This window comes from Poecile atricapillus, chromosome 3, assembly GCF_030490865.1.
Source record: "Poecile atricapillus isolate bPoeAtr1 chromosome 3, bPoeAtr1.hap1, whole genome shotgun sequence".
Taxonomy (NCBI): Eukaryota; Metazoa; Chordata; class Aves; order Passeriformes; family Paridae; genus Poecile; species Poecile atricapillus.
Window position 1 is genome coordinate 53,912,719 of NC_081251.1, and position 23,143 is coordinate 53,935,861.

The window sequence follows — 23,143 nt, forward strand, 5'->3', positions numbered from 1 at the left end:
TATTGCCCTACCGAGATGATAAAATAAATCAGGAAAGTGCTTCCAGTCAATGTTTCTTGGAAAACCAGGCAGGTTAAATTCTTTACTTTAACCTAATCCAGGAGATCTGCACTAAAAATAGCTCACATAACTGATTACAGCATTTCCACTAAAGAGCAGGAACAAGATTGGCAACTTCTTACAATATGTCAAAAGGATTCTTTCTGTACCCTAGGAAACACACAGGGATTTTCTACCAGGCAATTGTAAAGGTTCAAACCATTTGCCTCCATTTACTATTTCACTTTTGGGTTACATATATAAGAATCTTATGCCTGTTAATCTGTTTTTCGCTTAAACCCATGACATTTAGTTCCATGCTTTTGCAATACAATGCAAACAAAAGGCTGCCCATTTCAAAGGGATTTTTCCTAGCAAAGCCCCACCACTGGAGATCTCACCTCATACTCCTCTTTAAATCCATAGCTGTCAGAGGTCTTCATTAGGTTAATATGTTGCAGGAGATCAGCCACCCTGATGGCAGGGTGCAGCTGCCCGGTCTGGTACGGGGACTCCGTGCCTTCGCAGAGATAACGAGGGACGTCCAGGAGTCGGCTGGACTCTGCTGTTGCACTGTGATTTTCATCTGTATTCACAAGAAATCGGTGCATTATGTACCCACAGAGCAGTAACACCTACTGCTATACATAGCAACATCTATTTTGAACCCTCAAAAACCTCTCTAATTTCTGAGAATGCAAAGCACTTACTCTCCAGCACATAAATACTGTGAAGTATGTAAAAGAATTTAGCAGCAAACACATACAAAAGTTTGCAGTCCTTCATCCAGCAATAAAGATGTCTGAGGGGCATTTTATTTGAAGCTACAAAACTTTATGACGTTAATGTACTTGGGAACTCCAGACTCTATCAACCAAAGTAACTTTTTAAGGGCCAGTACATATCAATAGCAATATTACACCCTAAACAATAAATTAGAATAATTCCATAGTGGCATCAGCACATCAATTGTCTAAAGCCAACAAAGAGTGAATTGAGAACCCAGTGAAAAAGAGAAGCAATTATGCCACCACTTCAGAACACCACCTCACTTAGGAAGATGAATCAGCACTACAGAGTGGTCATTTAAACTCAGGTCTTTTAGTAGAAAAATGAGACTTGAGTGGGCTGATTTCAGTCACAACTTTTTCCCCTGTACAAGCAAATAAGTTTCTTCTAGCACTCTGTGTTACATGAATTCTCATATCAAAAGCCAATGTCAAAGCTGCATGAGGTCATCACATTTTGTCAATCCCTTCTGTGAAATAGTCATTTTATTCAAATTAGTAATTATCAGATCAAATGAATTTGCACAGGAAGAAAAATTGTAATCTAAGTAGCTACTGAAATGAGAAGTGGGCAGTCAACCCCTCCTAAACTTCTTTGAAATCAGTTTACTATTTTCCTTGCAAAGAATCTAGACTAGGAAGCAAAACATTCTAGGAAAAAAATGAATGCCCTAAGGGTTGGATTTTGTACAATTACACCAAAATGCAAACACTATTAATGCCTTCTGAAATTAAATCTCCTGAGAAACACGACTCTTTGAACTGTCACCCAAGTTGCTAATTTCAGTACCTAATTTATGCCTCACTAACCTGCCTAACAAGGCAAGTGACATGCAGCAGTCACTTTTTATTGTAGTGTTACCCATACTAAATCACACACATTTCAAACCATCTCAGGATTTGTAGTTCTCCCCATTCCTCACAGAATACTTACCAGTAATAGGCACTTTAACCCATTGAAGCAGCAAAAAACAATGAGTGAACAGAACATGAGAAATTTATTTCAGGACTATATTAGAAAATGGCTAACAGAAAGTGACATTCAAAGTTGTTAAATCTTCACAATAGGTAACAATGAAAGTCATTTAAAAAATATAAGGGCCACATTATTATACTATCAGTGTAATAATAGGGACCTGGGAAAAGCAAAATTGTCATACTAACTTAGTGCTAATGTAAAAAGAATGGAGAGCAGCATTAATAATCTATACATGAAGAGAAAGAAAACTAGTATAGCTACAAAGTAATAAGAGTTTCATATAAAAAAACATGTTCTATGATTTAGAAGCCATAAAATATTCCTCTTCTTTAAATTAGGCAGAAAACACCTGTTTCATCATGCTGGGCTGAGTGAAGGCTATACAAAAATGGAGTAGGCCAAACGATGCAGTTCCAAAGGAACAAGGTTATGGATACCCAGCTTTTACTACATGGTGTGCCCAAAAGCTTCTACACTTCTCTCCACTATATCAGTCCACTCAATGAAAATTAGCACCTCTTCCAACTATCAATGGTTTGCTCATATGAGGAAGTTATCATGCCCAGAATATCATTACCAGTAGATGAAAAAGCAGATAGGAATTATTAAGCTGCTCTGCAGTTGGTTCCTTGCCCTCGGTATCCACAGCTGTCTGTAACAGTGTCTGCCACAGCAGAAAATACCATGGCAGTATGGCACTGTGTGGGAAGGTACCATGAGCACTTCACAAGCACAGCATCCAATTTCAAAGTTATCTTGATTATTTAGGAGACAATGCGAAAATCAACAAAGTGAATTGAATGGTGAAGGCAACAATAGCGTGCGTTGGAAAGGGAAGTCAAATATGTAAATAGAAAATGGAATAATGGACTGGAAAATGATAACTGTGATTCTAACAGGTATCTCAATGCAAGTCAGCAACATGAACACAATAAAAAGGAGAAAATAAGAGTTCAGTTAACAGAAACAGTAAAAGTGGGGCATAGGGGTACCCATTCCACTCAGCTCAGCATTAAGACGTCTTCCAAGAACGCTACCTGATCTGGGGTACTGCAATTTAAAATTCAACCTATGAGTTGGAAAGTTGGAAAGCATTCAGAGGAAAATAATGACAACAAATTTAGAAAACATCACCTACAAGATGATGAGTGAAAGAACTGGGTTAAACTCAACTAAAAGAGAAATAATTGAGGACACGAGATTTTCAATGTGTCAAAGACAGTTTTGAAAGGACAGAAACGTGCCAGTTTTCCATATTTTCTATGAGTCTCTCAAAAGGAGATGACTCAATCCACAGCAATGAAAATTTAGTCTGGATTAGCCTAGTTAGTAAAAACTAGGGGTGAGCATTAATAATACTTAGTAGTAACACCCAGTTAGTAGTAATTAATACTTGGGTCAATTAGTAATGTGAATCGGAATTTATTCTTACTAAGGAGGACAGAGGCACCGGAACATTCCACTGCAAGAGCAAAATTTTCTTTGCTACAAATTTTTAAAACATAATGAGACAATATCCAAAAAGAATCTGTATTTTATGTATAATGTCCCTTCTCAAAACAGAAGGGATTTCTTTGCCCCCAGGTCCCTTTAAGCTTTACTCCTAGGAATCTAATTTTCTACATGTCTATATTCACATCCATTTCTGATATCTGTCTTCTATTCTAAAATAACCTCAGCAACTGACTGAAATTCAATACTGCACATTGTGTTTATCCAACCAAGAACTTGGGTACAAATTATACTTTTATCTTCTTATTTAAAAAAAAAAATAAAACAACTCTAAAATCTGCATTCAGTGTTAGATGCAGCATAGACATATGCAGCCTGTCCATTTCAAAGCATGTTCTTCTTTTTAAAGTAAGTACAAAGCTGAGAAATTTACTAGTTAATACCAATTCAATTATGTAATTAATATAGGCATACAGAAGTACTTGTTCAGAACATGCAAAAAAAGTTGTTTCCTCTTAGATATTCTGAAAGTTTTTTCATTTTCTGTTTTTTTTTTTTCATTCTTGTTACTTAGAAAATTGAGCTTTGGGTGCTAAAAAATGCTAATGTGGACCTCAATTTTATGTTTAAAGATCTCTTAACAGAGCTCTAGTTTCACATGTCAGTTTATTGGAATTCAGTTTCAAAGCTCTGGGGAGAAAAATTTTAGTATTTTCCATTTACATATTTCCTCATTTACTCTTCAGTTAGCAGTGACTAGGAATAACTTCTTAATGAGAACATAAAATAAATTTTATTCTAAAATTGTTGTCAGTCTAATTCTGAATTGATGAACTGAGTGTGGAATTATTTTCTGGCAACAGCATAGTTTTACATAAAACAAGCTGTTTCAACGTTCAACCATGCAAGGAGACAGAACTCATGCGGGAATGGATAATGAAGGACTAGGGTCCTCACCTAACACAGCTGTCGGCACAAGTGGATCATTGGGCACTGTAGGAAAACAAAGCCCATGAAGAAACACATTACCCTTAATTTGTGTATTTTTAAGAATAAAAACAATATACTTCAGAGTATGACCAAGTGATAACTAAACTCCATTAATTTTAGTACAAGAGAAAACCAAAATGAATACAGTTCTAGAAAGCATCCTGAATAAAAGAGGTATGAAAGGCAGTGATTTCAGACTTCAGAAATGTAATGATAAAAGCAAAGAGATCCTTACTGAAATGAAATAAAGAAGGCATTACATGCAATTTAGTTTTTGAAAGGACTCCTCCTTCACTATTGTTTTTTTCACTTCACAATAAAGGTTCACTTTCATAGAACTCACTTCTTTTCTTTTAAACCCATCCTCTCATGTAATACCTGAATAGCTAATATCAAAATAAAATGGTATTTCTATAAAGTTTTCCAGGTAATTTAAAAAATTATATACATTTTTACTGCTAATAGCTTTTTTAATGTTCAGTACCAAAGAGATTGCTCGTAATGAGTATAGGAAAATCACAGACACACAGATGCAGATGTCTGAATAAAATTCATAGAATTTTATCTTTTATTATCACAGCTAGAACCATGCAGAGATAAATGCACTGTTTTGGACAGAAGTGGCAGAATTCAGGATTTGTTTTGTTCCAGTCTGGAACAAAAAATTATAACATCAAAGTGTCTGTAACAGAATTAAGCTTCAGTTCTCAAACAATCTGCCTGAAAGTTTGTCACATAGCAGGAAATCCTGTAAGCTTGGAAGACTTGTCTCAGCACAGACAATGGTCAGAAGAAACAAATCCTCCAATACACAAAAAATCACACACCTAGGATGATAGAAACCAGTGATGGCCAGCCAGGACAGCTGCGGTGACAGGAGCTCATGGGCTCTTGGCATCACATCAGTCCACCTGAAAGGCTGCCTGGGTGCCTGGCAGCCCTGGCTCACTAATAGCCATGTAAATTCCTGATAAATTCTTAGCCTCCACCACAGTCCATATCAAACTGTCTCTGAAATCCTGCCTCCACAGCTTCCAATGCCAATAAGACATCAAACTTTGGAGACTTTTCAACCAGTTCCAGCCAAAACTGTGTGAGAAAACCACCAGGCTGATACTCCCATTTATAACTGGTTGTGAGACTCTTAAAATGTTAGCACTTAGCAGTTTGGTAAGCTTCAATAAACCAAGCAATAAACCCTCCTCCAAAACCCATTTCCCTTACAACAACCAGGAAAGAGCTTAAGAGCCTTAACGGATGTATTTTGCTCAAGCATAGTAAGCAGTATGGGAGATGAGAAGAAACATGGAGTGTCATTCCCAAAAGATGGCAATTCAGAAGCAGCTCAGGCTGCTCAGATCTGTTTAAAGCCAAGCCACAAGTCCATGGAGCTGTGAGAAGCTCAGGCTCCTACCAGCTCTGTGGTAGAATTCTATCCCTTTGTAAGTTATACACTAGTTTTGAAATATTCAGTCTGCCAGTGGAGTACCTTGCTTTTGGCAAGGCATAGTGCAGATGTTGGGAGGCAAGAGTGGTGAACAGTGGCAGCTATAACCCTTAACAGTCAGAAACCCAAACTTTTTCAAAACCAGACAGCCAGCATGTCTACAAAAAATAAATACAATTATAGAACAAATTTTCAGATATATTAACAAGCTTGTTCTTAAACTTCACAAACAGCAATGAAAATTGTCAATGTTTCCTTCTGTTCTAATGTCCTTACTGCCAAAAGAATAGAAATTAGTTTGGACCTCATATTATTATTCAATACAGACGTGGTGTTATGCAGTAATATTTAATGTGCTGGCATTAAACAGTCTCATGTGGGAAAACTCAATTTCAAGTTTTAACTGAGGTATTCTACAAGTATAATACTTTCTCTAAAACAAATATCATTTCATAGTGAAAGCACATGCAAATATTTAATTAAATAATTTGGCACATTCCAATAAGGACAACATACGAACATCCCTACTCAACTTTTATGCTTTACCAGCATTCCTGGAAAACCAGGAGCGTAAAAGAATTTTCCTTAAAAAGCAGAATTGTTTTCTGTCTTTCTATATTCACCTACACTCCGGAGTATCTATCACTGTCTACTTACATCTGGGGCTGAAGTTATGCGAGTCCATGAAAGTGATTGACAGGGGATCCTCTGCATGCAGAGTGCTCTGGTCAGCGTAACTCCTGTCCATGGCATTCACCATGTGGGTCATCTCCTGACGGGTGGTTCCCATGGCATCCTTGCGCTTCTTTGCAAGTTTGCTGCCCAGCCAAAAAGAAAAAAAAAAGTAAACCACCTTAATATTTGATGAATGCTGATGTGTGCAGTAATCATTCTCTATAATCCTGAGTACTGGAAAAGTTTGACTTATTTCCCTGTGTGTGATTTTTTTCAGCATGTGATAAAACTGTGCGCCCTGCTATGAAATAGTCATGGTCTTGTGTTTTCAGTACACACAAAATGCTGCAATGGAAGAGCTTGCTTCTGTACCCTGGTAGTAGTTTGTTTTTTTTTTTCCCTGTGGAGTAATTACACTAATAAGAACAAATTAGAGACTATAATTACATTTTAACTGAAATGACAAATAAGAAGCATCTGTGCATGCAGTTTTATCAACCATTTCCATTTAAATATCTGTCTTGATTTTTTAAATGGATAATTCATTCCCCTTTGCTTGCGTTGTTGGGAAAAAAAGTCATGTAACCTTCTAAATTACTTCGTTAGTCAAAAAACCTATGAAGTAACAAAAGAAGCATAATTATTCAATAAATATTTATATTATATATTTATATTATGTTTTATGTAAAAGGTTGTGCTGCCCATTCAATATACAAGATACAAGAGGATACCACACTATGGTCCTGGTACTTAACTTTGGTTCTTTAAAAAAACAAAACCACTCTTATCATTCTACCTTTTCATGCAGTTTGGGAATATTGCATTTTTGACATTAACAGTCTTACACTCTGACTGTATCACAGTCAAAGACCAAGTTAATCTGTACAACTAAGACCCTCAAATTAACACCCAGTGCCCTTAAAGTGCACACTTCAGAAATATCGCTCAATTCTTCCCTTTTGAGAAAGAACTGGAAGTGATTTTTACTGTCTCCAGGAGTCAAGTGGAAGCAGAAAATATATTTCACTTATAACTTAAAGCATGAATCTCAAGTAGCAGGAAGTATGCAGAGCAGCATGAGGTGCACCTTGGTTCTGCAGAAACCCGTAAAGTGCATAAAACTGTTCTGAAATCCTCCTGTTTTCAACTGAAGCCATGACTATAATACATTAGATAGCCAACCTGCTTAGCTGGATAAATCTGACACCACATGGGAGAGACACAATCATCACTTAATATATTGAGTTCTTGAAAATGTATGTTTAAAACACAGCTTATCTTTGTAAGCTTCTTCTGCATAGAATACCATCAAATGCTCTGGTAAATGTTTAGACAGTGTTTATCTTACATTTCTCTTTACTAAAAGGATGGCCAACTCTAAATATTCCATGCACATTCTAAGAGCAAACAAGGATAATATAAGACACCTATTACATATTATAATATTAGATATTAGGAAGAAATTCTTTACTATCAAGGTGGTGAGACATTGACAGCAGTTGCCCAGAGAGGCTGTGGACCTACCCTCTCTGGATATGTTCAAGGCCAGGTGGAATGGGGTTCTCAGAAATCTGATCTGGTGGACAGTGTCCCTGCCCCACAGCGGGGGGTTTGGAACTAGATTGTCTTTAGGGTTCCTTCCAACACCATCTACTCAGGGATTCTATGAAGAATATTAGTGTAAATTGTCCATCCATTTACTTGTTGAGTCCTGGGAAAGTTCACCAGATAGGACCTACATTGCTCTCGAGAGCAAGAAGTGCTTCATGCTTGCACATAGTTAAGAAAATATGACAGGGCTGTTTCTTAAGTTAACAGTCTTGGTTCACAATGAGGGACCACAGCATAGAATATGGATGGACAAAGTCCTCCTATGAATAGTAGATTCTTCCACCAATCACACTCATGTCCTTATTTTGTCAGATTCCTCCCCCACACACACCCCTTTGCTCCATCTACAGATGGAATAGTTGGAAAATTACTACTCAGTAACATTCTTGCTACAAAAATCTCAAAGGTGGTCTCTAAACCTATTATTTTTTCATCAAACTATTGTTTGAAGGGGTTCTGTATCAGTTGTTACACGAAAAATAAAAAAATCTGTTGGCTGTCCCCCATAAAATGCTTTATTTTATACATTTACTCCACACATTTCTTTTAACTTAAGAGGAGCTGGTTTAAATGATACTCTGGTTGAACAAATGAAGACCATAAGGACTTCCAAGAGTGAAACTGCTTGAGTTTTATAACTGGTTCCCAATACTATCAAAGCCTCCACAAAACTAGCATTTCTAGTTCAAAGTAGTTTTTTTTTAAGTTTCAGAGCCTTTCAAATAGTCTCTATACATTGAAAATCACCTTTTTCTATCTTTTTTTCTACCTTTTTCTACCATCACCTCAGAAACTGAACAAAAAAGACTATTACATCTCATCTCTTGACGATATTAAGCCTTTCTTTGAAGCATCACTTTGTAACAAAACCTCCTAGATTTGCTAAATAAATCAACAGCTATTAAGGCTTTCATGCTATTAGCTTATTACAGTAGCTACTTTCTAATTCTTATGCTCTGCTTCAACGCCTAAAAAGGCCTATTGTGCTGTGGCACTGCAACCCAAAGCTGCTGGGAAATGGGAGGACAGCTTTATTGTTCAGCAGCTCCTGGGTCCCTTGGGGTTTGACGACTTCTTTTTCCTTCCTTTCCTTTTTTTTTTTTCCGTTCCCTTGCTCAGCTAAAGGCACATGCAATCTCTGCTTCGTGATAGTTAAGCGAATCATTAGGTTAAAGAACTTGAGGCTGACAGAAAGCATAAATGATTCTCATTATCTGCTGAAAGGATTCAGTTGGATTAATCTGCTCAGGTGGGTGTTACAGTGGTTGGAGAGGAAAGGTGCTCCATCATAGGATGAAACTGTGTGGTTAATTATCTTGAGTAAAAGCCATTGTTTTTTTAACAAGGAAATTATAATTTGTCACAATAAAAGAGAATGGCAGTTACCTAAACCAGCTGATTTTTTTTAAAAAAATTATTTTAAAGTTTGTTTAAAGAAGTCAACTAATTCTGCTTAGAAACGTGGAAGAGCATTATTATCGGACACCAGCAGTTCATCAAAGCACTCAAGCAAATCCTCAGAACTCCTCTGAAGTCAAGTGCTTTATGCATTTATTTAAAATGAAGGATGCGTGTAACTGCTTGCTCAATCACAGACAAAATTGTCACAGTGCTCACAAAACCTCATTTGGTCACAAAGTATTAAGAAAGCCAGTTTTGCTTCAATGAAGCAAAACTATACAAACCAATGCCATAAAATAAGATCCACTTTAGGATGTGTATGCAAAGTACCCCTAAAGCAAAAGAGGCAGACCATAAACTATATAAAACTATATAAACTATATTAACTATATAAAACTTTATAAAAGTTTGGCATCTGCCTACAATCTGCATAGGAAAATGGTGTGCAAGATCACTCCTGAACTGATACTGAAGAATGTAGTTTGTGATTTACAGGCACATTTCACTAACTAGGAAATGGGAAAAGAATTTTTTTTCCTTTGTGTGATGTGTTGCTGTGAATCATAATGCAAATTAAATTATGATTATAATAAAATTAAAGTGATAGTTATGGAAAAAACTAACAAAAACCTAAAGTCTCAATACACAGTTAGAAATACAATATCCCTTTAAAAAAAGAAACAACAGGGTAAGAATAACAGGAACAATGCTACAAACAATTTTTCAAGCCTGAGAACAAGGAAAGGTAACTTTTATAAATAAAACTTTGGAAAAATCATAGAGACTGTTTTTCTTTTTTAAAAAGGGATACTGCATCTTTAAAACACATAAAATAGTAAGTCACCCGTATTCTACTTACAGATAGTAGGAGTAAGAATAGTAGCTCCTCCTGGCAAGCAAATCACAGACAGTGGAAAAAGAGAAGCAATGGTGAATGAAAAGCGTGACTCTGTCACATCCAATAAAGCAGAGAAATGTGCGTTTAAAAAAAAAGTTGAAAAATTCATGTTTCTTTGGTTAGCATTTCAACTTGCTCATGCACAAACTAGCCTTACTTTGCCATGCAATTAAAAACAAACAAAAACAAAAATTAAAAAACCCCTAGCGTATAAAAATGATTTGTTTTTCAGAAAGATCACTTGAGAAAATTACATGCTGAGATTTCACTTATTGCCAAAAATTTTGAAAATTAAATGGATTGTGTAACTTCAACATGCAGTTCAGCATAATATAATGATTACTGCCTAGATGTCATGACAAATGAACAGCTGTGTACAAATCTTGTCAGCAGATATGCTTTTTACTTTTCAGTCACAAAAAAATAAAGGTTCCATTAATAAATACATTTAATCAGAAAACAATTTCTTGTCATTCACTTTAACATATTTATCAGTACACAGTTGTATGCATGTATGTTTGTATGCGTACTGTGTGTAGCTATATGAGTACACACATTTTAAAGAAAACTGCACATTTCCAGCAGACATGTGTGTACTGGCATATCCACCACACATTTCCTGAATGCAAACATATGCTTTCTGTTTTAAAATCTTACAACTGGAAATGCTGATGTAGTCATGCTAAGCATTAAAAACATGGAAGGTAAACAAATGGAAGGAAATGAAGGACATTTGGAAATAGTCCAACAATGATTTTGAAAATAAAAATGGCATTGCTTGTTAAAGATGCAGTATCCCTTTTCTTAGCTGGTTTGATTACTCCAGTAAATCAGTCTGTAAAAGCTGTTAAGAGCTTCATTGAGGAAAACTTCAAACCAATTTGTACAAAATGATCAGGCAAAGCCTAAAACATCTCCAGCTTATGAACAAAACTGCTTAAGTACTCCATTTTTCAATAAAATATAATGCTGCATTTAATCAGTTTGAGATAGCAGTGGCTGTGCATACGATTTAATAAACCAATAAAAATGCAGAAACCATTGTTTTATTGACTTTTCCATCTAATAAGCTGTGGTCAATTCGGGTACCAAAAGGGATACTACATAATGGATCACTGAATAGGTACACTACAGAGGATGATTCAGACGGATCGGTTTTCAGTCCCACCACAACTACGTGAAGTGTGTTTTTGTATGTGTGAATGTGTCAGAGTTTTTACAGCTGTTTCTGGCTTCATTATATGAATTGCCCTGATTCACTAGATGGACTGATTTAACTCAGGAACACAGTTTTTCTACGCTTTTTGTAAGAGACCTTGACTAAAGCTGGTGTAAAAAAGTGCCCATTTTCACTAAAGGCAGAGGGGGAGAAGAATGGCACACCTACAACATATGCAATAGACAACCAATTAAACTATCGTGACGAAAAATTACTAAACATTAAAGATTCATTAAGTAGGTTAATTTCTCTCCTATTTAGAATACAAAATAGTAGAGGAGTTTAGAAATATTATGTGCTATAGAATGACAATAATTTCTAAAAGAATACTGCCTTCACAGTTTCTGAGGAGGGAAAGGGGGAAAAGGTGAAATTTAAAAATATTACTTCACAGATATAATTAACTCTGGTCAAACAATTCAATAGCAAAAACTTGAGCCTAAAAGGACTCTGAATGGAAGAGGCAAAAAGGACAGGATAAATGTACACATGGATTTGTTTGTTCGTTATTTGCAAAACTAGTCAATCACATCTGGAAGTGACTGACACTCTGTAGTGTTAGACAGTCTTGTTCTCACACACAAACACACGTGCACACACAGAGAATTGTCTACTAAACATAAGGGGACCACTGTAACACGCACTAAGATGGTATTTCCCAGCACATACCTTGCTACAAAGCTAAAATATAGAGATTTCCTCCTAAAAGTTGAAAAACAACTTCTTTTTTTTTGTTTTTCAAAACTCGTGTAAATAAAGAAGGCTGGCTGACTGTATGTCTTTTTTGCACGTGATGAGTTGAACCTTTTGCATATGTGTTAATTCTCAACCACAGAGGTAAACAACAGAGAAAAGTAAAAGCACTTTTGGGAAAAATCACATATGTAGCTAACTAACACAGAACACTATAAGCATACCTAATGTTTCTAATGCAGACGTTTCTTCTCCAAGTTATATATCTCCAGGGATAATTGTAAAAAGGCAATAAATTAAAAAAATCTAATGCAAACCAGCAATCATAACATAGAGAATGATCTTAATCTTTAAAAATAATAGCAAGCTGAATTTTAGAGGAATATACGCAACAATGACAAAAATACTTTTTATGATAAATTCTGAAAAAGGCAAGGGAACGTAACGCACACACCACGGGAAGGCAAAGGGCTCGTTCTATCCAAGAGAAATCAGCTTGTGCCACATGAAGGGGACCCGCCAGGGATGGGTTGCACAAAGAGAGAGGAACTAGTTTCTAAACTATAACTACGGAATTATAGGGATATATTATGGACTTTTATGCCAGGTTAAAAGAGTTGCAGCTACTGGGAAGGCTAGGCTTCGAAACACTGACCAAGCAACAGGATAGCACAAGTTACTACAGGTAGGAGCATTGGGATGCAGGGATAGCATTGAACAATGCCAGAAGATGGCGATATTGCTTACTGTCTAAGAAAGCACTGAAAAAAATTTAAATTCACTCAAATTAATACACTTTTAAACAATTTCATGCACTAAGGACTCACTAGATAATTTTACAGTGATGTGGTATGACTTTTAAGAAAAAACTCCAAGTTTATAAGAGCATAAATAGAGGTATAAAATTACATTATTTTCAAGTTGTGTAACATACAAATACAAATAACTCATTAGAGCCGCATAGAGAAAATAATATTCATTAAGTGGTTAAAACATGAAAAGTGCAATAAGTTATTATTTTTTCTTTGCTTTAAAAAATAAAAAAGGCAACATGAATTTCAAATCCACCCACTTTAACAATCTGTACATTCTTCCATCTCCAACTTAAAAATCCTTGGAAATAAATAGTATGAGAAAATGTATAGTTATCAGATCTTAAATATAAAGAGAGAGTATCTTTAAAGACATCCTAAGAATCACAGCAAAACCAAGAGAAAACACAAGGAACTAATTCAAAAATTGACCAAAAGGACCTACCAGTCCTAAAACTTTTTTTTTTTTCTAAAGACATGTAAAAAACACCCTTTAAAAATAGTTTGATAGGGAGGGGGGGGAAAAAAAATCAATCGGCACAGATCATTTTCTTACCTTTTTTTGACAATCAATATGACAACAAGGAGAAGTAGGATGAATACCAGAATTCCAGCACTTATTCCTGCTATTTTCACCACTCGATCTGTTTGTTTAGCCGGATCTGGAATCACCTCAGGTTCTTCTGTTGCTGCTGCTAAATGAATCAAAAAAAGAAGTTACTTAAATGTGTAAGCACTAGAGACAAGGAAATAATTTTTGGTGACAATTTTCGAATATGTGTGTGTCAATACAGTAGTCAAAATACAGATACAGGCATCATGTGTTTAAGCATCTACACATATGTATGTAGACATACTATAAATTTAACAGAACAATAGAACAAGCATAGTCAGAAGTGTCCAACACTTGGCCCTGCAGAGAGCCATCACCAAGAGTCACACCATGTGCCTCAGAGATTTGTCCTAACACTTGTACTCTGCCAGGCTTGGTGCTGTGACCACTTCCCTGGGGAGCCCATTCCAGTGCTCAACCATCCTCTGGGTGAAGAACCTTTCACTAATACCCAACCTAAACCTCCCCTGACACAGCTTCAGGCCATTCCCTCAGATCCTGTCACTGGGCACCAGACAGAAGAGACCAGTGCCTGCCCCTCTGCTTCCCCTCACAAGGAAGGTGCAACTGTAATGATGTCTCCCCTCAAGTCTCCTCTTCTCCAGGCTGAATCAACCAAGTGACCTCAGGTGCTCCTCATACAACTTCCTCTCAAAGCCCTTCACCATCTTTGTTCCCCTCCTTGCAACAGCATGTATACGTGTATGTATACAGCTGAATAAATATGTGTGTATATATATATACACACACACCTCCACACATGCAGAAGTGTTTAGGCACCTGCATTTCCAAATAAGTTATGGTATTAAAAAGCAGAAGACGAAGCAGAGACAATCCATCAACTTACCACCCTTACTTCATTTAATGTTATTTTTTTCAGATATTAAATATGGAATATTTAACACCAAATAGTAAGAAAACATTTACACACATATAAATAGTAAAACAATTTTTCCAAGCCATAATGTGAACCCTAATCTGCAGTACTTCTGTCCTCCATCCAGTTTCAGTTCACCTTTGTACATTAATTCACCTTACAGCATCTGGTCTGAGATCTGCATTCTACTGGGAATTTTGATTCTCTAAATAAGGTCATCCACAAAGCCAAGTTTGAAGTCAGCAGAAGTTTTATTTCTGTTTATAGGCCCTGAAAGAAACCCCACAAACCACTGTTCTACAGAGAGATGAAACTAGTCTGTAACACAGCTGAGTGGGCTGAAGCTACAGGTTACAGCAAAGAGAAAAATATAATATACATGAAAGTGCACAGCCATTCAGTCTGCACCTCTTTGCATAACAGCCTGGTGTAAAAAGGATCAGGAACAGGAGCTTTTCTAGCCTGGCAAAAATATGAAAAATATAAATAGGTTTCAGCCAGGGGTAAAATCCCATGAGATGTTTACTCGTAGAATAGTAAATGGCTTTCTGGTTTTCTAGTTCCTGCTTTCTAAGGTTGTGGCCTTTCCTCTACTCACTGGCATGAAGGGGTGGGTACGTGTGCTTGCTCTCCCTCTGGCCCTTCTCTCCCACTCCACCCAGCATGCAGCAGATGCCACTTCACCTCTCCCCTCACAGCATCTTCATGTGGAATAAGTTACAAACTGCTGGTATCCTCATGCTTATGTCATTGCACAGAAAGTGTCCTTTAGTCTGAAAGTAGGTTGCTTCTCAACAGATCATCAAAAGCAGCAGAACAAAAACCAAGGTGTAGTCACATGTGAGAAAGTCTACTGCCCCTCTGAAAATCTACTCCATTTAGAAAGCTAGGGTAGTCCTTATCAGGGATAATTGGTACCTAATGCTTTCTGGGTTTAACCATGTTACAGATCATTTCTCTTTGTATTCCACATGCAGGAACCCATAGTACCTTTTGAGGGAAGGATACTGCTGTTGTTTAAAATTACTCTATTACTTGTTTCTGTAACCTTCATCTCTGCAGTATCTGAACATGTACAACTTACCCTCAGAAAAACCTTCTGAGTTAGTGTGCTCTCTTCCAGACACCCACGCGAGAGCTAGACAGACAGTGAGAAATCTGGTAGTGCTTTAATCGTAAAACTTAATCATCATCATAAGAATTCATCATTATAATCATCTCTCTCACCTACAGCTTGAACTCTATCTGCTAAGAAATACTAAATGTTTCCTTCTCTATGTAAATACATGCCTGCATGCACACTTGCATACATAACCTGCAAGGACTGAACACTGTATATTGTGTTTGTAGTATAAGTGTTGTTGAGGTGTCAAGGGGTAAAAGTGGGGATCAGGCAAGAGATGCGTGCATGTACAACACACACAAGTTAGAATTAATGTTGGATACACATATGATGCTGTCTAACAGAGGAAATGAGGGGCATGACTTTTGATGCAGAACTGGAAGATGAAGGTATTCAACCTTCTCAATGCTTAAAATGAATCAACTCCCAGTCCCAGTATTAGCCAGGCTGGATGTGACAAATGTGAATGAACATTTGATAAGCAGTAGAGCCAAAAGGCCAATCAGTAGAGTCAAAAGACAAATCTAAGCTAAATATAAATAGCTTTATATGCCAATGGGGGGAAAAAAATCATTTTTGCTGTATGGACTACTGAGAAACAGCAAGGACATGGGAAGGGTAAAGTGGGAGTGTACAGGAATGGGATATTTGCTGCGTCTGGAATTGTACAATGTGAGTGCAGCTGGGCAGCTCTGACCTAGCAAAGGTAAGAACTACTCAATCTGCACAATAACTAAGGCTGGAGCAAAAGATTTAGTTGTGTGGATGGAGATTTAAGGCCAAGTCTCAGAGATTTCAAAATACGAATGATAGGGATTGAATGTGACCTGAAGATGCACTTCAAAACTTGAAGGCTCAAAAATACATCCATCACTACAGGCTTGAGCTTTGATCAGGACAGTCGTATTTTGAAAGGAGTGTTAGTGATGAGAGAGTGAAGGGGAAAGAATGACAGACCTGCTTCCCGCTTCCCTGGAGAAAGATAGGACACCTATAACTTGATAGAGTAAGCTGCAATATATGTGCTTCTCAGAATCATGTTTAAAATTACTGCATGGCCACACACAGTTGTTTCATTCAGAAAAGTTACATTAGAAAAACAACTATTCACATTTCAGAAAATCTGAAGGAAAGGTAATGGAGGGTGTTTACATATTTGGTTATGGCCAAATTTAGGCACAGGTGTTTTATTATATACACTCTAGGAAATGATTGGTTTGGATCACCAGTAACTTCAAAATGAAGCTCTCTGTCAAGTCTTTGGAACAACAGTGAAAAGCCAGAAGGATATCTACTGTTTGACCATTTGTTCTTGTTTCCTTACATTAAGGGTTTTGAAGTAAGGGACAGTAACTCATTCCATGAACTTTAAGGCTACTTATGAGATAAAGCTGGTGCCCACTAGAAATGTACCAGAGAGTCCTAAATTAATTGAGGAAAATGTCATTGAACAGTCATACACTAACCAAGTGTATAATCAGTGGATGAGCCTCCTATACCCAAAATGCTAAAATCTACTGGCAAAATGATACCTGTCTTGCCAATATCAACAGAAAAATTGCTTTGAACTTAAATGAATCCAGGATTATTATATGTGCATTTCCAGCAACAGATAATATATGCATTCTTCAGACTAAATTCTACATTTGGGGACTACATTAAAGTAATCATAGATATAAATCACAATAATCTATGTAATCTATGTTAATTGCATGCAATGACTATTTTGAGGAAGCTCTTGAATGTAGCATAGAATAATTTAATGAAATGTATGACTTTGAAAACATTTCATATTAGTTGTGTTTTAACTTTGATAAAGTGTGTTGTAATAACCATGTGTGAGGTTACATGGGTAAGCTCATAACCAGAGTGAAAAATAGAGAAACCTTGTGTCTGCATGTTAAAGCTACATATATAAGTGATTATCTCCTGGCTGCTGATTGCACAAGGACTACAGCAGCAAGTAAACTTTTGCTTGCTGTGAGAACTTGCTCTCTCTACCCTCTACAAGACAACCAGGATTTAGTCCTCTGAAGTGGCTCTTCTGCAGGCTGAACTGCTGATTTTGTCAAACAAAGCAACTGAAATAAACAAAGCTTCATCAAGAACAAATCTTGCCTAACCAATCGAGTGGCCTTCTGTGATGGAGTGACTACATCAGCAGGCGAGGGAAGAGTTAGAGAGCTCATCTATCTGGACTTTTGTAAGCCTTTGACATGGTCCACAACAACATCCTAACACAACATCTCTAAACTGGAGAAATACAATTATTTTGATAATTGGAATTAACTACTGTATATTTCTAAGAAGGGCAAAAATACTCTAAAATTATTTAAATTATAAAAACACCTGCTTTACTAATTTTTAATGTTCATTTTTAGTACTGTAGTCCTGCAATCCTCTCTTCTATCTTGAGCATCAGACTCTATTAAAAGGTAATTTATTGATCTGAGAAAGAACCCTGCATGGTAACACAATGATCATCATACAAAAATATACTCTCTATTGACTACTAATTCCTTTGGGCAGCCTTACTCTAATAGACCACAAATTAAGTGTTAATTTTTACAATACCTTTGACTTGCATATCAGTATGATTTTTGCACTGATCATGTAAATCCAAAAGGAGAGAACCCTGCAGTTTTCAGCCCATACAAACCCATCTTCCATAAAATTTGCAAGAAGAGTTTCTGATCTGAAACAGAACGTTAACTACATCTTCCTCCTGTACAAAAATTGCTGCCTGCACTGAAGATTTATGAGCTAGACTGGAAGGTGAACACTGGATTTTAGCAATTTATCTACTTGCCTTTCTTCTGAACTAATGAACAGCAACAACAATCATATTCCACAGTTCCACTCACAAAGTTCATAAAATAACTCGATCCAGTGATTCTGACTCTGCACATAGCCAGTAACAGTCACCATATAAGAAGTTGTTCTCCTTGTTTTAATAGATGACAAAGGGGAGCATTCAATCAGTCAACTTCCATGATTAATAGCATGAAGTTCAGCTGTGAACAGCACTAAATTAGACCAGTGTAGCTAACTCTCTCAGGGACAGTAAAATTCTATCAGGTGAGGTAGAGTCCATCTTCTCACGGCTTCCTGATGTACTTAATTACTCTAATTTTTTTAACTACATTTTTAATCAAACACACCAAAAATCCAATATCCACTTCTAAAACTGAGCATATAGAAATTATTTACACTTAATTTTTGAAGCATACTGTGGCATAAGGAATCCAGTCACGGCACATATTTCTTTCCTGTCTTCTCCTTCCTTCTGTGGTTCAAAATTTACACAGAGCCTTGCAAAATTGTCAGAGAATTTATGACACTCAGCACAAAATCTATTCGCCTATACCTTCCCAAGAAGATGGTGTAGGAATCAAGATAATGATATTCTACTTACTCATCCAAACACAATTATTCAAGCAGAAAATTCTGGTAGGATTTTGAAGGGCTGTTTGCATGGTACCACTAAGAGAACAGCCAGACTTCCAAAAGACAGCTTTTAAATCAGAAGTTTTGAACAACATTTTTATACATAACCTTCTCACCATATGATTTGACTCTCTTAACATTCACAGCATTTTATTCTGGGTTTCCTTTGTGTGAGCAAGGGATGAAACACAGTTTTATGCATGATTAAAGCTGCTATTTTATTACACTGCATTTTCTTTGAATGTTAATTTCTGTTTATGGCAGATCTTTGAATTCTCACAAACTGGTGTTATTGCTGCATAGCTTGAAGTTCAAAATAGCTGTGCTCAAGATAATCTGTTCTGCACTTTTGTTATGTGACATTCAAAAACTTTTAATTAAATCCAAGAATGACATCTGAATGAGTTCAACAAGGTAACATCATGATAACATCAAATGAAACTGAAGGTAGCTCTGGAGATGTCAGTCTACCAACTGAGAAAAGGGCTTGTTGAAAAACCAGGTGAGATTCTCTGATAAATATTTTTTTAGACTTGTCTGCCCTGTGTTTTAATCATCTGGCCAGAAAGACTGTTCTGCCTGCATCAGTCTAGTTTTTTCACTGCTTTGCTACAGTGATAATCATTGTGCAATTAAGGAAATTTTTATAAGCCTGAAATTTAATTAATAAATTCAAGTTCAGTGAGAGAAGATCCATAACCACTTTTATCTTTATTAAGTTTAAAAAAGTCTGATTCTATTTGCTGAAAACATTTTAATGTATATTTGCAGGGATCAGCAGACAGGCTGTGCAACTTGTTCTAGCAAACCATGCACATGATTCATGAGGTCTTACAGATATCCTCACATGGGTCACTTTGGTACAGCTCTACTGATTTTTCTTTCTCAAGTTGAAAGCTGAAGATATATTTAGTGGGAAAGGAATCTCCACAATTATTCCTTCCCTACAGCTCCTAAAGAATTTCTCTCCTGGTCTACTGCTTCTGGAAGATGAAGGCATGGCAGAAATATACTGGGGTTTGGAGCCATCTAACCTGTTGTCTCCAGGATTCTAAATTACAGATTTTTAGGGTAGCATTATTAGAAAGAAAAATTGTACATGATTGTGAAGAGAAAGTGTGATTCCCCAAGCTGTGCTCTGAAGTGTCAGGTTCATGCTGTGCTCTGAAGTGTCAGGTTCATCCCTGTCACCATGGTAACCAGGTTCATGACTGTCCCAAGGAAGAGAGTTTAACAGGCTCTGCCAGTGAAAAGGGAGACCCACCAGACTCTTCTCTGAATTTGTCCTGAAAGGGGAGGGTAGAGAGGAGATGCTTAGATAAAACCTGCTGTCTCACATTTGTGTTGCAACATACTGTGCCAAATTTATCCTCATGAGTGTCCCTCACTGGAGGAAAGGGAGAGGTGTCACCACCTCCAGATGCTGCCAGATAAGCCTAACAGAAGAAGCCCTCAGGGCCCCAAAGCTTTGCTATATTATAAGTTAAGCCTTCATATGGACAAATTCATATAAGACTACATTCTCTATATAAAAGGTCATTGTTGCAGAAATTAATACAGATACTGTTTATGGGCCTCTTTTGATAATTTATGTGCAAAAACAAAAATACAGCTTCAGGCTAACCTCTAGTTAGTCAGATTTGGGATGGTATAAGGAGCTGTAGAAGTTAAGCATGGGGAGACTCAAAGTTGGCTATGCATACAAATAAGGTGCCAAGTAAACAGGTTACACATCCTTCTTTCAAATAATGCAGAAAAATAGCCTGAGCTTATGCTACTGGATACTTTTAAAATTATGAACACGTAGCTTATAAATATTTATATACATTGTAATTAATTAAACAGTCTAGAACAGCATATCTTGTCCTACGATAATGATAATGCTACTTGAAATTCCAGTATAATATGTACATTTATGTATAAAAGACCAGTTCCTGACTAGTGTTGATAATCCCTGTCAAATGTTAGTGAATGTTACTTTGATAAGTCATATACAATAAAAAAACAACAACAAAAAACCTAATAAAAAACATCTCTACAACTCCCCAGGACTTTCAGATGACTTAATAGATGGTATTATTTTGGAAGGAAACTCTAAGGAAAACAGAATCATGTGAACCAAGTTTCTGCTGCTATAATGGTCTGGAACAAAAATTAATGAGGGCTCTGAAATCAGTAATATCCATGAATTTATGACCAATTAGCAAAGAGTTTACCTTAATAGATTCAGAAGTATCAAGTGAAGAAAGTGCTGAATCTGTTTGCCTCAGTAGCTGAGAAACCTTGGACATGAGCAGATGAAGAGAGCCAGAGCTGGAACAATGCTGAGGAGACAATGTTCCTGTAACACTCTGCCTTGCTGTCCATGGGTCACATTGAAAGAGAAAATTGGTGCCATCAATGCCTTTCAACTACACTTGCCACTAAGACATACTTCTGGAGCCATGTACTTTGCAGGCACTTTACTAGCTTTAAAACTATGGCAAGGATAGGATTTGGTTATGGGGAATTAGGATGTTCAGTGAATGTTATAATCCACAGGTTTTACAACTTTTGAATTGCAAGCTGCTGTCCTCTGCAAGAAAACAGCTGTTTGTGCAGAGATAACGAAGTTAGCTTTAAGGGATCTGGCTCAGTGGTGCAACCATGCCCCCAGGACATAAAGAGCTCTGGGCCAATACAGATGGCAACACTGACAAGGCATTTTACACAGAGGTGTAAATTGAAGTTACCCTGTCAGCTTCTAGTTCAGTTGGCTTTGATGGGACCAGACACAGATAAAAATGTGGGCTAAGGCTTCTGAAACGGGCACCTCTCAAAGAGGAACGTGGCTTGTCCCCATCTTGCAACATCATTGCCCAAGAGATTGGAGAAGCCTCCTGGTCACAGCCTCTGACAAAGTGGAGGTGGCTGAGCTGCCTTTGCAACTTTTAACTCCGGAACTTTCAGAACAAATTATGTTGTTGAGCTCTACACGTGGATAAATTCGAGTCTATTTGGTAGTCTACTCGACACCAGAAAATCCATTACACCACCTTTTTTTCTTTCCTCTCATTATGGACTGCCTTAGCTTCAGAACAAATAACAAATATTTGAAAGGAATCAGGATACCATATTTCAGGGGTCTGGTACTGTGTTTTTTCAATCTTTGAAGTTCTCTTTCAGGCCACTGTTTCAAAATTGTCAACAACAGTGCAAAGGCTGAAGATTTGCCTGAAAAAATCCTAATCTGCATGAGAACTCAGGTTTTTGAACCTTATAGATCTTTAAAATGTAAACTGTGGACATATTAAGTGCTTGTTATAAAATACCAGATCTCATCATCTAATTTCATGTTTGAAATGTGGAAAAATTCAGAGAAATACCTAATGTGATTTTATTTTTTTTGGGAATCTGGTTAATTGCATGTGACTTGCCAAAAAAAATTTCAAAATAAGGCCTTCTTGAGACACTTGATGTGTTTCTTTCAGTAAACAATATGGAAGTAGAGATCTAAAAATTCAAAAAATTTTTGTTCATGGCATGTGTACTAACAGACCTTGAAAAGGGTATGTAAAATATGGATGTAGAAATATATAACATGCATGCTGTAAAGTATTGGACTGAAACAACATAATATAAACCACTATTGCTCTCTGATTTTCTGGAAAGGGGTATTGACTAAGAGTGATCCTCTGATCTACCTCTTCAACAAGCCACTTAAAAATTGTTACCATTCCTTAAGATCACTGTGATTACTTCCCTTAAAAGCACAATGGACCTGTTGTAAGACCTGTTGCAGCATTTTTTCCTGGGAACATATAAAAGCAGCCAGCCTCTTGCTAATGAGATCATTTGTTAAGTTAATGTTTGGCTACATTACAAATTAATCAAATTTCAAGTTTTACTGTAAACAAACTACCTTCAAAAATAAGTGTTTTTAAAGATAAAAATCTCTCTTGATGTTATAAAATTTCAACTGTGCAAGACACTGTACTAAGTTGCCTGGTGTTAACAATGAGTCCTATATGACTTGTTAGCTCAAAATTAATTCTTAAAAGAAAATTATTTAAAAAGCAATGTTTCATAGCAAATATACA

General features: G+C 36.7%; 1 protein-coding gene across 5 annotated transcripts in view; it reads right to left on the reverse strand.

Annotated features, from left to right (window-relative positions):
* The window catches only part of PTPRK (protein tyrosine phosphatase receptor type K), a 382,502-nt gene that overhangs the window by 22,877 nt on the left and 336,482 nt on the right, over positions 1-23,143 (reverse strand). For 2 of the 5 annotated variants that reach the window (XM_058834977.1, XM_058834981.1), the window contains exons 14-17: positions 13,561-13,699; positions 6,353-6,513; positions 4,216-4,251; positions 441-625 (exon numbers count right to left, since the gene is read on the reverse strand). In XM_058834977.1, the coding sequence (XP_058690960.1) occupies positions 441-625; positions 4,216-4,251; positions 6,353-6,513; positions 13,561-13,699 (521 nt within the window). The remainder of the gene's footprint in view (positions 1-440; positions 626-4,215; positions 4,252-6,352; positions 6,514-13,560; positions 13,700-23,143) is intronic. The other 3 variants (XM_058834978.1, XM_058834980.1, XM_058834979.1) reach the window with 3 other exon arrangements.